The 15189-nt window shown below is 37.5% G+C and overlaps 1 protein-coding gene across 11 annotated transcripts in view; it reads right to left on the bottom strand.

The window, feature by feature from the left end:
* Nucleotides 1–10734, bottom strand: part of ANK2 (ankyrin 2) — a 242476-nt gene extending 231742 nt beyond the window's left edge. For all 11 annotated transcript variants that reach the window (XM_082653618.1, XM_082653622.1, XM_082653624.1 and 8 more), the window contains exon 1: nt 10383–10734. In XM_082653618.1, the coding sequence (XP_082509744.1) occupies nt 10383–10517 (135 nt within the window). In that variant the 5' untranslated portion in view covers nt 10518–10734. The remainder of the gene's footprint in view (nt 1–10382) is intronic.
* Between the last annotated feature and the right edge of the window lie 4455 nt (nt 10735–15189).

The following is a 15189-nucleotide window of genomic DNA, read 5'->3' as shown; positions in this document are numbered from 1 at the left end:
TTAATTGCCAGTAAACAGAATTTGGCAATCAGTTGAATTAACCTGGATTAGAAGAAATTTAATATAATGTGAAGGGTTTTAATACTCTTATGCCCTTATGTGCAGTTGTTACATATTCAGCCCCGTTTCTTCAGTAAAGTCAACCTCTTAGAACATAAAGCAGTGGTTATCATACAATAATGCACTTAAGGGTTACTTAGAGATCATGCTTAATCTTGTTAAATAAATATTCTCAGCTCCCACCTCAGAGATTCTAATTCTGGAGGTCTGGAGTAGAGCTCAGCAAGCTACATCACTTTAAAACACCCCAAGTGATTCTTCTGATGTGGGCAGTTCATGGAACACACTTTGGAAGGTGATGACATAAGGGATTAACTAGACCTTTCATTCTATGTATTTGTTACACAACCCAAAACACTTTATCCCTGATGTCATCCTCGATCATTTAGGCAGTCAGAATGTATGATGTAAGAATGCATAGGGCTTCCCTGGTGGCGCAGTGGTTGAGAGTCCTCCTGCTGATGCAGGGGACACGGGTTCGTGCCCCGGTCTGGGAGGATCCCACATGCCGCGGAGCGGCTGGGCCCGTGAGCCATGGCCGCTGAGCCTGCGCGTCCAGAGCCTGTGCTCCGCAACGGCAGAGGCCACAACAGTGAGAGGCCCGCGTACCGCAAAAAAAAAAAAAAGAATGCATAAGAAGCTGAATATGATAAGCCAGTTTTTAAAGAAATAATTATGCATTATAGACATATGGACAATTTTGTGAAACATACACCTTACTAACAGAAAACTGTTGAATGTCTTTTACTTCTGAAAAAGGAGTTTTTCCTTTTGTAAATCTAAAGAAAAAATTATATGTGACGACCAGTGGTTTTCAAAAAGAAAAGAGCCACAAATTTTCCTATGTCCTTCTGTTTTACTAGGTGTCTTAGTACATGCTTTGTAACTAATTTCCTTCAGAAGGCTAACAATCCAGAAGGATACGATTCTAATGTAGCAAGTCTGAAGAGACTTCAACCGTAGTTTTGTTTTGTTTTGTTTTGTTTTGTTTTGCGGTACGCGGGCCTCTCACCGTTGAGGCCTCTCCCGCTGCGGAGCACAGGCTCCGGACGCGCAGGCCCGGCGGCCATGGCCCACGGGCCCAGACGCTCCGCGGCACGTGGGATCCTCCCGGACCGGGGCACGAACCCGCGCCCCCTGCACCGGCAGGCGGACTCCCAACCACTGCGCCACCAGGGAAGCCCTCAACCGTATTTTTAACACATTATTTCTGCCTGGAGCCATCTTTTCCATGATAAAGTGAGAATTCCTCATTAAACAAATTAACAATCTTAGATATTTAATTTTAAGTACATGATGTGTTTATTTAATAGAGTTGTTATACTAGATAGAGAAAGCGCTATGGTGTCAAGTAGAACATAAGATTATACTTCAAAGCCCCCTTTTGAAACTCACTGATAACTGAGGTAGGTAAAGAGTACAAAAAAATCCAAATTTTAAAATAATATGTCAGCAACATTTATAATTCATCAAAAACACTGTTTCAACTCACAATCTCTACTATTCAACACCTGGCTTTCACATAGCTTTTAGATACAATTCCTTAGCTCAAAGATGCCATTGAAATGATTATACTTCCGATGATCGTTGTAGTATTTTTTACACCTTATAAGCAAATTTTCAAGAAAGGTACAAAACAGTTTTACTATAGTCACATAAGCCCATACAAATATGACGTGAATGTAAGCTTTGAAAAGTCAAACTCTTAAAAGTCTGACAATGAAATGTAATATAATATGCCCCAAATTTCAAAGAGAAGCCTTTAAATGAAAATGAAGGAACCAGTAGCTATTTCTTATGGCAAAATAAACTTTAAGTTTCACCCATTAAGAAGGCATTCAATGCAAACCAGCAACTGAAAGTGGGTAAGAAACAGCAGATGTCTGTGTGGGAAGGAAGCAGAATATGGTTGAAAAGACAGCTCTCTCTCCACAGAGTATTCTCAGCTCTACCATACATGTGACCCTGAAAAAGCCACTGTATATCCAGTAGAACCAATGTTATTAAATACAGAAGAAAGACTTAAAATTATTACATAGTTCAAATTATGTTTGGTTTGGATGAACCTCATAAGAAAAATATAATGGAAATAGTATTAGATATTGATTGTTTATATTATAATAATAATTCCTCTTATCACAGTGTAATATTTCACTGAAAGGCATCTATTGCATTTTATATACAATTTCATATGGAGATTGCATAATTCTTCAAGGAATTATTATAGTAAATATGTTTTATACAATTAATATTTCACAGCAGTAATGTGTGTGCACTTGCAGTAGGGTACATTTTTTTTTGAGCAGAAGGTTATAATTCAATCTTCTTAGTTTTAATTCTTAGTTTTTCCAGGTTCTTTAAATATTTTTAGAAATGCCTTTTGTATCTCTATCACTTTTTCAATTTTCACAGCCTTTGGTTTCATCTGGGGGCTTGTCACCTGCAGCTGGAAAATGCCCACAACTAGATTCACTATCGTGGGTGGTTTCTTAGTCATTAATTTATTCAAGTTTTCCAAAAATATTTATTGAGCATCTGTTAGGTACTAGGTGCTTGGTTAGGCACTGCAAAGAGAGTGGAGCTTCTGAAACGCAAACCACAACCTAATTGGTTCTCCTAAAACAGCCTTTGTCAGTGGTCTTTCAGTAGAACAGAGTCCAAATTCTGAAGCTTGGCCTATGAAGCTCTTGATAGTCTGATCCCATGTATATTAACCAAATTTCATGAATTACACATGTGTCCAAAAAAAAAAGGTGTTACAGCAATGGGGATTCATAACATTGCTTCTCTCATTCTAATGTTACTATTGACTCCAAGACTGAGATTGTGATCTGCTCATAATGCTTCAAGATTTGACTTTTCTGTAACCCTCTGAGACTGAGTTGTCATTCTTAGGTATTCCACAACACCCTGTGCTTTCTCACCACACTGTAACACCATATTGGGACTCCTGCTTTGTCCATCCTTGGATTACGCTCCTTCAAGCCAAAGTTGCATGTCTTATTCATCTTGGTAAACCCAGTGCCTGGCACTTAATGAATGCTCAGTAAATGCTTACTGAATGTGCCTTCTTCCCAACAGGAACCAAGATTGTACTCTGCTTCCAAGATCCACTGTAAGCTAGCACATCTATACAATGGAATACTACTTGGCCATAAAAAAAAGAATTAAATTTTGCCATTTGCAGCAACCTGGACAGACTTTACGGGTAATATGCTAAGTGAAATAAGTCAGACAGAAAAAGACAACTACTGTATGATATCACTTATATGCGGAATCTAAAAAATACAACAAACTAGTGAGTATAACAAAAAAGCAACAGACTCACAGATATAGAGAACAAATTACTCATTACCAGTGGTGGGGGGAGCAAATTAGGGGTGGGGATTAAGAGGTGCAAACTACTAGATATAAAATAAATAAGCTACAAGGATATATTATATAGCACAAGGAATATAGCCAATATTTTATAACTATAAATCGAGTATAACCTTTAAAAATTGTGAATCAGTATGTCGTATACTTGAAACTTATGTAATATTGTACACCAACTCTATTGCAATAAAAAAATAAAAATTTAAAAAATCTACTACAGGCTCTAACTTCTCCATTAGCAGAATGGATGTTCAAAATATTTAACAACTGGTACAGTTCACACACCAGCCAATCACAATGGACACTGTCTGTAGCACTGGAGGAAGGTGGTCCTGGAGGCCCCTAGCTGGTCCAGGCATCATTCTTCTATTTGTTCATTTGGGGGTTGGAAGTGGACTGGGGAATCCTGAGGATGGGCTCCAGGTAGCCACAGTAGAAGGAGCAGCTTGGTGGGCTCATAGAAGCGGCTATTTAATTAGTCTGCATGGAATCATTTCAAAGTATAAACAATTGGTATAGCTGTCCTGCTCCATACTAGCTGAATCTCAGCCCTGTCCATGAGACATTCCCAAAACAGTCTGTATGATCTGTACCGTTCCTCTTCTTCCTTGTCATCTTTTAGGTACTCATTTCATCACTCACACTGCCACCTACTCTCCTATTGACTTTAATAGTTAATTAATTACATATGGGTAAGTCCTGCTTCTAAAACTAGATTAAAGTTCCTAGACGACAGAAGCCATATCTTATGTTCTTTCAATAAATTATCCAAAAGTTACATAACCATGCTCTATATCATTTCATATTTTTAAAAATGCTTTACCAGAATGATTTTTAGCATACTCTTGGACCTTTTTAGGGTTAATAACAAAACTATAGGGAGAAAGTTTTCTTATAACAGCTATAAAAAAGGCTACCAAAGATAATGTTCACAATATCATTTAAAGTCTCTTATTTCTATCCTCTTAGAACTCAAAATTGAAGAAAAGTTTAAATCTCTTGACATACTGTGTGCTTCATCTCTCTTTCACACACACACACACACACCGTGAGCACGCGCGCACACACACACACACACACACACACACACACACACACCACTCCACCTTAGTAAATAGCACCATCTTGTACCCAGTTGCTTAAGCCAATAACCCCTTCTCTTTCTTTCAAGAGCCAAAACAATCCTTCAATAAAAACAAAAATACATCTGGAATCTGATCACTTCTCTCACCACCACTGTTAATACCCTAATTTAATCCTACGTCATCGTTCACCTCAGGGGTTTCTGGGACAGCTTAAGTTGGCCTCCCTTGATGGAATTTACAATCCATTCTCCACCAAGCAGAGATAGAGAGACAGAGACAGAGAGAGATAGAGACAGAGGCACAGAGAGGGAGGGAGGAGGAGAAAGCTCACACGAGAAAGATCTTTTGAAGCATAAATGAGGTTCTCCTATTTCTCTAAAACCCTCCAGAGGTTTCCCACTGTACTTGGAATGAAATCCAAAGTCCTTTACCAAGGCCTCCTACATTTAGAAAGAAATCTAAACTTCTGCCAAGGTAGGCCTGTGCCTGCCTCTCAGACCTCATTGCCAGCCCCTTTCTTCTCTGTTCACAATGCTGCAGCCATGCCTTTTTGTCCCTTGGACTCACCCGGCACATTCCTACCTCAGCTGGGCAGCACACTCCCCCCACCTCCCTATGCAAGTTTAATGTTTGTCTCCCCCTACTCTGTCTCATCCACATATGTCCAGCACTTAGATCGATACCTAGCTCAATAAATATTTGCTGGTTGACTTACTACCTTTTGATTCAGCACAGCAGAAAAGTACTAAATTGTTTTCACAAAAACACCAGAATTCAATGCCTATGGGCTAAGGTCACAAGAAAATGTATACAATAACAAGAAGGCTGAAATAAAGAAGATAAATTTTTTTTACTATAACTGAAAAAATGTTTAAATAAATGAAACAAGAAAATAAAAATCTCTGAGAAAAAAACTGGTAAAACAAGGAGGATAACAATTTAAAAGTCATCTAGGACAGATAATCTAAGTAATATTTGTGATGAACCGTCACATTTATGGTTTTGCTCTTGGGACAAAGCAAATTAATCTGATATGGTAAAGAAACTACAGTGAATATATGTCCATGCCACTCTCTCACTTTGTCACAGCTTACCCTTCCCCCTCCCCATATCCTCATATATACACTACCAACTACCAAACGTAAAATAGATAGCTAGTGGGAAACAGCCACATAGCCCAGGGAGATCAGCTCGGTGCTTTGTGACCACCTAGAGGGGTGGGATAGGGAGGGTGGGAGGGAGGGAGACGCAAGAGGGAAGAGATATGGGAACATATGTATATATATAACTGATTCGCTTTGTTATAAAGCAGAAACTAACACACCATTGTAAAGCAATTATAGTCCAATAAAGATGTGAAAAAAAAAGAAACTACAGTGAAAAGTACATGATCTCAATGCAAGACAAATATAAAGAACACTTCGACCAACATGCAAATCTATAAATGATGCCATGACAAAAATACAAGCCAAGAAGAACAAGAAATGAAGATCTATTCCTGACGCTGTTCTAGTCTGCACTTTTCCAAAGCATGGTCAAGAAGCCGCCTCTCTGGAGCCCGCTTAGCCCTTGCATGGCTTTGCGGACTCATGTCCCAGACAGAGCTCCCCTAAGAATCCAGGACAAAATCTATAAAGCATCTCTGAGAGCTTCTTCTTTCATAAGTAAAACTGGAATATATATACCCATCATCTGTAAAAAGGAAAAGGAAAAGGTATCTGAGAGATCATGCAGTTTTCCCTTCTGTGATCAACAGAAATATTTAGAAATATCACTAGGACTTACTCTGAATAAGAATTTTAGTACAGCTGAATTTTGTTCTCAACTCTCTACTACCCCACATGCTTCCTCTTTTTGGAACTGTCAAGCTGATTGTGATAATAGCAGATCTTGGAGTCCTTTAAGGACTAATGTAAGAGGCAACCACATTTCAGAGGAAAACCCTAACATAGGCTCATAAGCCTTACATCTTCATTAGGAAGGCAGACATTTTTTCTCAGTAGATTTGGAATAAGGTCTCTCTGGGAGTAGAGTTCTCTCGTGCCCTCAAAGTTTGAGTGAAGGGAGGGATGGACTTGGGAATACTCACAACACAGGGGTTGGAGTCCAGTGTAGTTCTTTATCTGTGGTCGGGGGTGAGAGTCTGCCCTGAAGGTTTGCCTACTCTTTTTCTCCATGCAAATATCTCCCTGCTACTAGAGTCCTGGCTGCACCAGCAAAATGAAAAAGAGACAGTGTAACTAGTTTGAAATGTATTTCCAAATTGCTTTCCAAATATTTAGAAAAATTTACAGCATACCCTGGAACGTCTACCAGTCTCAACACCCTCTTCTAAGACTGAATATTATTATATTTTATATTTTTGTTAACAGAATATTTTATTATTGTTTTAATGTATACCTTTACAAAGTAGGAAAAGAATACTAAAATTAATATTTAGTGACTGAAAAATTTAGCAATCAAAAATTTAATAATAGAAAAATTTAGCAATTGTTGGAAAACAGCCAGGTCGATTTGTTGCCCTACTGTCTAAGGCTGCGTTTGCTCTACAACCAACAGGGCTGAGAAGCAGCAGCAGAGACCACGTGCCCACAAAGCCTATAACATCCACTCTCGGACCCTTTCCAGAAAGAGTTTGCTGGACTTGGCTCTAGAATTTAAGTATTAATTTGAATACACATTATACAATATTATTTGTCCAGTTATAGAACTTTAAAATTTTGTGGTATATTAGCTGTTCATCATTTTTGCTATAATCTTTTTTTTTTATTTAATATGTATTTATTTATTTTGGTTGTGCCAGGTCTTAGTGGCAGCAGGCGGGCTCCTTAGTTGCAGCTCCAGGATTCCTTAGTTTTGGCTTCCCGGCTCCTTAGTTGCGGAACACGGGCTCTTTAGTTGCAGCATGTGAACTCTTATTTGCGGCATGCATGTGGGATCTAGTCCCCTGACCAGGGATCAAACCTGGGCCCCCTGCATTGGAAGTGCAGAGTCTTATCCACTGTGCCACCAGGGAAGTCCTGCTATAATCTTTTAAAGTTACTTTAAAACTTAGGAAATTATTATATTGCCACAATAATATTTAGTTTCATTTTCTACTTTTTTGTGGTATAATTTCTGGGTTTAATTATGTAACATATCTGGAAATAATTATTGTCTGATTTTTTTATCTTATAAAAAATGTATAAGCCTATTAAGTGGAATTTCAAATATGCACATACCATAATATGGTTCTAGAAGAAATTATTTTTGTTCGCTTACTTTCAACAATTCCTGGTAACTGATTTATTCCTCATTGCTATACTTATATATACAAACAAATGTCAGACTATTCAAAATTCTAAATAAAACTTATAGAAAAGAATGAAGTATAAATTTACATAAAGCCCAGCAGTTTTAGAACTTTAAATTTATATTTTTTTTCCATGAGTTTAGTTCCGATTATGAATAAACCTGGAAATTTATTTAGTTGAAATTTTTGTCCCCCAAACACAATAAACTCTATGAAACATTTCTAAGTTAATTTCCAGAAGAAAAAAAAGTGCTAAGGACCTGTGTTTCTGTTTTTCCCCCCCAAAAAGATTATTATAAAAATAAAAGTAAGTTCTGAACCTCTTAACTTAATCATTAATAATGACAAGCATGAATGATGAAAAGGGAAAAATTATGAAATGCATCTAGATGATGTAAGGAGTGAGTGGCTTCAGTCTTACAGTACCCATTTTAAAGTAAAGAAAGATGACAGATTTCTTAAATTTGGGAAACTTAAAGCTAGATAGAACCACGTATTTTGCTTGTCATCTTTGGTATTAGCTTTTTTTTTTGCCCATGTCTAAAGTGGTGAAATCCTGAGTAAAATATCACTTCAGAAAGTAGGCAACAGGTTCATTTCCACTTCTACCATACCTTTCCATGTCACAACAATCATTATATGCTCCTGTCCATAAAATCTTTGACAGAAGAGATTATTCAATGATCAGCATGTTATATTAGTTAATTCAGAGAAATCAGATTGTAGTAAATTTTTAAATATCAACTCAAATTTTTTTCAGGGCTAATATCTATATTAAAATGGATAGGAGGATTTTAACAAGGGAATGATATCGCTATTGATTATTTCTTCTTAAAACGTTTTTAATCATTTTCTGAACTCGAAAGTTTTGAATGAATTTCTTATTTCAGCCCTTGGATCTAAAAATCACGCTAAATCTTGCTCTTCTTTACCCAAAAGAACCTATCAGTGCATCAAAATATCATCACTTCTGTTCTCTATGTTTTAAAAATAGGCTTTTATATTTAATTTTTAAAGTACCTCTAATTTATTTTCATGCTTTACATTTTTCTTAATGGTTTTTAAGAGGTGAAAACAGGGAATACACTTGTGTAGCTTAAAAATATTGAGGGAATTATTAACTAACATTTTAAAGAATGGTCTCAATGTTAAATTAATGAAAAAAATTCCTAGAAACTACCTTTTAAGCAAGGTAGCCACTTCTTGGAGAATATATTCATATACTGCAACTAAGCAAGCTTGTAGAGCTACTAAACAGTTACCCAAAAGTTCACCTTTTTTTGCCCCTTCAGTCCAGAAATTGCACTTGAAGTGGCCGCTCAGAAATCCCGAATGATGCTGCTGGTGGATGTGGATAATTTAAACCATAAAACCATAACCCAGAAAGAGAACTGCAACAGCCCCTGGTCACAAACCTGGGCGGTGTGGTTGTTAAGGCAGGTGTCCTCCCTCCCCACCTTTTTGCTTAATCTCTTGCCTGGGGTGGCTTCTTTCCAATTCGGGAAGCACCGTCCTCATTTGCACTACAGTGCTGACAGACTTTCTTTTCACTGCAGCTATCTGGAAACACTGGCTCTGCACGTTGTTCTTACTGGTAAGTTCTTAGTTTCTCTTTCAGTTTCACTGTGGTCTGACAGAATTTCAATGCTACGAGATTATGAAATTCATCCAGCTCAGAGTAAAAGCCAAAGAGAGTAGGGAGTCACCTCAAAGTCCTCACTCCTGGAAATATCAGGCACACACTTCAAAGTACAGAGTATGTTTCTCTGATTCAGAAATCTTCCTTATCTTAGTTTCATGGCTACGCTCTGAAATATATGACTTGCAATAAGGTCAAATTCCTGCATCTGACAGATCAAAGATAAACTTTATCCTCCAGCAAATAGGAAAATCAAAATATTTCAGAAAGATTTTTGGACCTCCCCCCCAAAAAAATCACAATAAGCCTTTGTAATCATTTTAAGAAACATACCATGACTATGAATTATTAAAGTCTGAAAGTCAACTTAGGTATTTGATGGCTCGACTTTTAGGCCTCTGCACAAAATATTATCATCAAAATCAGAACAGTATTTAAAGGGCTTTTCACTGAAGTTAGTTAAATATTAGAAGAAGAACGCCTTTATAGGCTGAAACTGGGAAGTTAGTACGTGCTTTTTAATCCTAATGAAAAATGATCCTAATGAAAAATGAACTATGAATATATAAACAGGCAAAATAATTTAACAGCCTGAATGTAAGTGAATCTCTGCAATATTGCTGCAAGTCACTCCATAATAAAATATATGTTCAGCTTTGGACAAAACTTAATTAAAGAGACGGCACTCTTGCTTATTCCCAAATGTCAGTTCATAGCTAAAACCAGCTCAGAAGGAACAAACATGAACATTGCAGAACATGAAGAGGAAACAGCAGCAGGCCACTGAATCAGAGGCAGTCAGCTGGTTTGATCACATTGGTTTTATTCTGTCAACTTCCTTCCAGGAAGTTTAGAGTTTTAACCAATGAGGTCCAATGTTGATTCTTGGGCCACCATCCTCCTCTCCTCCAGTCTGTGACTTAGAACTTACCCGCACCCCAAGTTCTTTGGTGTCCTCGCTGTTACAGCCGTAGTAGTCTGGGGTTTTGTCCAATTCCTGCAAGTGTCCCTGTGCTCTTACACTCTTATCCGCATGACAAGACGGGCAGAGAGCTGCATTACCCATCTCAGTTCTACGGTTCCTGCTGTCAGTGGGGCCGTCCTTGCCCTCTGTGCTCTGTCCAGGGCCCCCAGGGGGACACTAACGTGGCCAATTCATCCAGACGATCCTGGGTTCCTCTGCTCAATTCCCCTACACGCCCCTCACCAGTTCTCCCCATCTGCTGGCTGGCTTGCTGGTGTCAGAGAGAACTCAAAACCCGAGCAACTGCAGGCTGCCTTCAGTGACCATTTCCAATTCAGGCTCTGCCAGTCTATTTTTACACCTACCAGGCCAGCTATGCATGTCAATGGAGTGAGGGGGGGCGAGGCCAGGGGGGAGCAGGGGAGGGGGCAGTGTTGTTTTGTTTTTCACCATGCAAGCAGCCTCCTTTACACATGGACTGAAGTTCCTGCTGTGTAAAATGTCTCTACATAGGAGAATTTTTGCATTACTCCATGAATGTCTTTGATTTTCCCCCTCTCGGTCTTACCGTTCACAAAGAACACTAAAGTTGCTAATGACCTCGCTTCACCAGCATAACAGGTAAAAATTACTTTTGTGATTGCTTAAACCAAGAAGGATTCACTTGGCTTACAGATTTCTTTTTCATAATCATTTACAGAAAACAATTAGCCATTCTTGCAGCATTTAAAATTCACTGGAAACACATCAATCAAAATGGCTCATTTTACACCAGTATGGATGTTTTAAATTTAATAAGTTATCCACGGTTTTTCATTATTCATGAGTATTCCAGTAAGAACAAACATTTTGCTTCATTTATAATTCTTTTTAATTTTTACTATTTTGAAAATGTTTCCCTCAGCTTTACAATAGATAATCAAGAATGGCTTTCAAGGGGAGGGAAAAAAAAATGGCTTTCAATATGATACATACTATCTTTGAAACCATATTACAGATTTTGAAAGAAATTGTTTCCCACTGAGATGAGCACAGCAAACACACCATAGATTTTTTTTAACATCTTTATTGGACTATAATTACTTTACATTGTTGTGTTAGTTTCTGCTGTATAACAAAGTGAATCAGCTATACGTATACATATATCCCCATATCCCCTCCCTCTTGCATCTCCCTCCCACCCTCCCTATCCCACCCCTCTAGGTGGTCGCAAAGCACCGAGCTGATCTCCCTGTGCTATGCAGCTGCTTCCCACTAGCTATCTATTTTACATTTGGTAGTGTATATATGTCAATGCCACTCTCTCACTTCGTCCACTTAGCCTTCCCTCTCCCCACACCATAGATTTTTGAAGCCAATTATGATACTTTTAAAAATCAAGACTTTGTTATAGACTATTACGGGTCGAACTTCATTCCCCCATTGAATTTCCTCTACAACATTATATATCTAATTATTTTAATAGTCCTGTACTTCTTCATTTGTTATTTGTTTTGTGTGTGCATATTTTCTCTTCCAAATAGGTTTTAAACTCTTCACTGGTAGGGTCCAGACTCGATTATTGTATCATCCACCCATATGTTACATATTAAATATTAAATGTTTAAGAAATGTACTGAAATGAAAGCGATCATTTGGGGAAAACAGGAAGTAGAAGATATCAATACTTAGGAATTAACCACATTACATTTGATAGAACTCACCTTTCAATTTGTCATTTTTTGAAAAAAGTAAAAATGCTTTGTCATTTTTTTGTTAAAAACAGCATTCCTGAAATAGTCCATCACTCTATATTGCTGTCCAAAGCCCTATGAACTCAAATTTGCAATTGGCACTTTTGGATTGTTGATTTCCACAAGAGCCCCACGATGCTTTTTTACCAAGCCTGTTTTGAATAACTCTTTATCCCAGAGTTCACGAGCCTAGGGTATGTTACTAAATATTGGAGCCCTACACGTCAGTATCTAAGGCGTTATCAGCATTCAGTGAAATTATTTTTACCTTTCAGCTATAGGTGAAGATATTGTTTAAACCTTTCTAAAAAAATTAATTGACTGAACCAACAATATTAGGACAACGATGGAGGGGTGGAGATGATTTCTCCATTCACATTAAAGAGGAGCATAGTCTAAACATTTAAGATATTAAAGATTTGGGTGAAAGTATTAAAAAAGATGGAGCTTCAATATCAGTAACGGGATTAGACTGGTAACTGAGATGTATCAAGCAAAGCCTTCCAAGTTGCCTGAATTATTCTTATAGACTAAACTAATGATTTTGTATAATGTGGTAATTTTTCATCAAACGTTCCATATACTTTGAACCATGTACTGTAGGAATTCAGTAAGCTATGATGTTTAATGATGTGGTTACAAACTCTACCAAAAGGATATGTTTTAATTTTTCCTATCTTCTCTAGAAGAAGGTTCATAAAGCCGTATAATACCTTACAAAGTCTCAAGACAGCTGCTTCTTCTTGAATATATATGAACTATTTTATTCAAAATAGAAACCAATATCTCACCAACCGTTTACATTTACGCACATTTAGAATTAGTAAGTTGACTATTTTTAAAATTTAACAGTCTTTTGATATAAAATCATGCAACTTAAAAATTGGAAGCAAATCCTGAAAATTCTCTCTAGCCTCCCCCTCTCATTGAGCTGTAATTATACATATAAAAGAAATATTTAACCACTCTGGATTGGGAAAGATGTTCCTAGGTGCTTCATAAATACTTCTACAGTGCTTTAACAGCATGAATTGTTTCCTGGCGTGTTTCTGTTGTGTTAATACATTACCTATTCTACCACTGTGTCTTTTGCTTCTCTTTCAGCCAAGCATGCATCTCCCTTCCTCTACCAGTACAAGTTCACTGTCTTTTTCAAAACTCATCTTAAAATTCACTTTCCCCTGGAAGTCTTAATGACACCTCTGTTAGTCTCTTAATTTGTTCTATCTTTTTGAATAAAGTTGAGACTACTATCAGCTCTTGTCTTTTTACATAAAATGCCTCATCTCTCTCACTGACCTTCTCACAGAAGTAAAGCACACACAGGAGTATTAAATGTTTGTTAAGTAAATGAATAAAAGGCAGCCCCAAATAGGAGCACAATATCAATATTTAACTGGCCTACACTGACCTAAACATCTCCTTTTACACATTAACAGTAACAGATTTGAAAATTATAAACACTTTAAGCATAACATAAAGATTAACAAATCTTTAATTTTATTTCCAGATTTGCAATAAACACCCCTTTTAGTGTTTGGAAAAATATTCACATTGTTTGGGGTGTATTTTCCTAGAAAGTAATTTGTAGTGCTTTGTTACAAGAGAAAAAAAAGTCTAAAAGTACACTGAATTATAAACCAACAAAGAAACATGTTGACAACTCTTAGAAGATACTTTTTCTAAGTGACTAGCCATCAGTCTTCTACCCTTCTCTCCCTTCATCCCAGGGAAATCTTCTCATTCTTTCCCTAGTAGAGAAACTTCATGCTTGTTGAAGATAACATCCATGCTCCTATCATTTGGGCTGCCCAAAATACACCCCATAGTGGTACCAAAATCTCACTGCTAAAGTTGAATGCCTAAAGAAGAATGAGCAAAGACAGGTACACACCGCTTGTGCTCCTGTGATTGCTGAAATTTTCTATTTTCTGGCTGAACAGATTTAAATTATCGACCTGGAAGATATGATAGTTACGAAAACATAACTTGCAATGAACAGCTTTCACATTTGTGATCACTCCAAACTTTGCCAATGGTCTGATGTTTTCAGCCTGATCAAAACCAAGGAGGAGAAGGGTCCACAGAAGAGGGCATTACTTCAGAAGTTAAAACATTTCCAGTTTTACCCCTAGCGCTTAACTAAGAGTGGCGCCTGACAGGTCTGTCACAAAGGCTTGGGTGATGTGACAGCCTATATACCTAACATTGTGTCACATAGAAGGCAAGATTAGCAAATACTGTGCAGCACCCATGTCTTAATAATGTGCCTGCAGACTACTGGGATCTCTGTGGACATAACAAGGGACATGTTTTCTGCCAGGGCAGAACAATGTCACCACTGTTTCTCAAAAATGCTTCAAAGTCATTAGGGCAAATTACTCAGAAAGCAAATATTTGCATGTTTGGCCACACTTGGAGCAGGATACTTGAACTTAGTATACGATATAGAAAGTGAAATTCAAGACCCCCCGTGCTGTGACATATTTGCAATATCTTCTTAAATTCCCAAGCACTTTTACTGGTATTATTTCATCTGTATTGCTGTGTTTCAAATCCATCAAAAGAGAGAAGTGATTAAGGACTGAGAACAAAGGCCAGCTTCTCAGCTGTAATCTTCTGAAAGTAGCTGCTAAGGTCCCTATGACAGCAAATCTGAAAACCATCCATTGCAGTTTTAAATTTCACCTCTTAAGTAAGAAGCAATGATTACAGAATCATCAGAAAACTAACACCTTGGAAAAGGAATAACTGTCACAGTTCTATAATTTAGCCTAAAGAGTTAGATCACAGCTCCTGCAGAGGTGTGAAAGGACCTCTTAGCTAGGAGTAACTAATCCCAAATTTTGGTTCTACCACTAAGTTACCTGTGTGGATGTGTGTAATCTTTATCAAATCTGGGCTTTCATTTTCTCTTTTTTTAAAATAAGGGGGTTAGACTGAATGATTGCTAGATCCCTTCCAGCTCTGAAGTTCTTTACTTCTATGAAACAGAACTTGTTAACACTTGAACATAACATCTAACACGAGGTGGTGTCTGA

Source organism: Grampus griseus (genome assembly GCF_964374135.1).
Source record: "Grampus griseus genome assembly, chromosome: 4".
NCBI classification, from domain to species: Eukaryota; Metazoa; Chordata; class Mammalia; order Artiodactyla; family Delphinidae; genus Grampus; species Grampus griseus.
The sequence above is the reverse complement of the archived record's forward strand: the minus strand, read 5'-3'. Positions and strand labels throughout refer to the sequence as shown.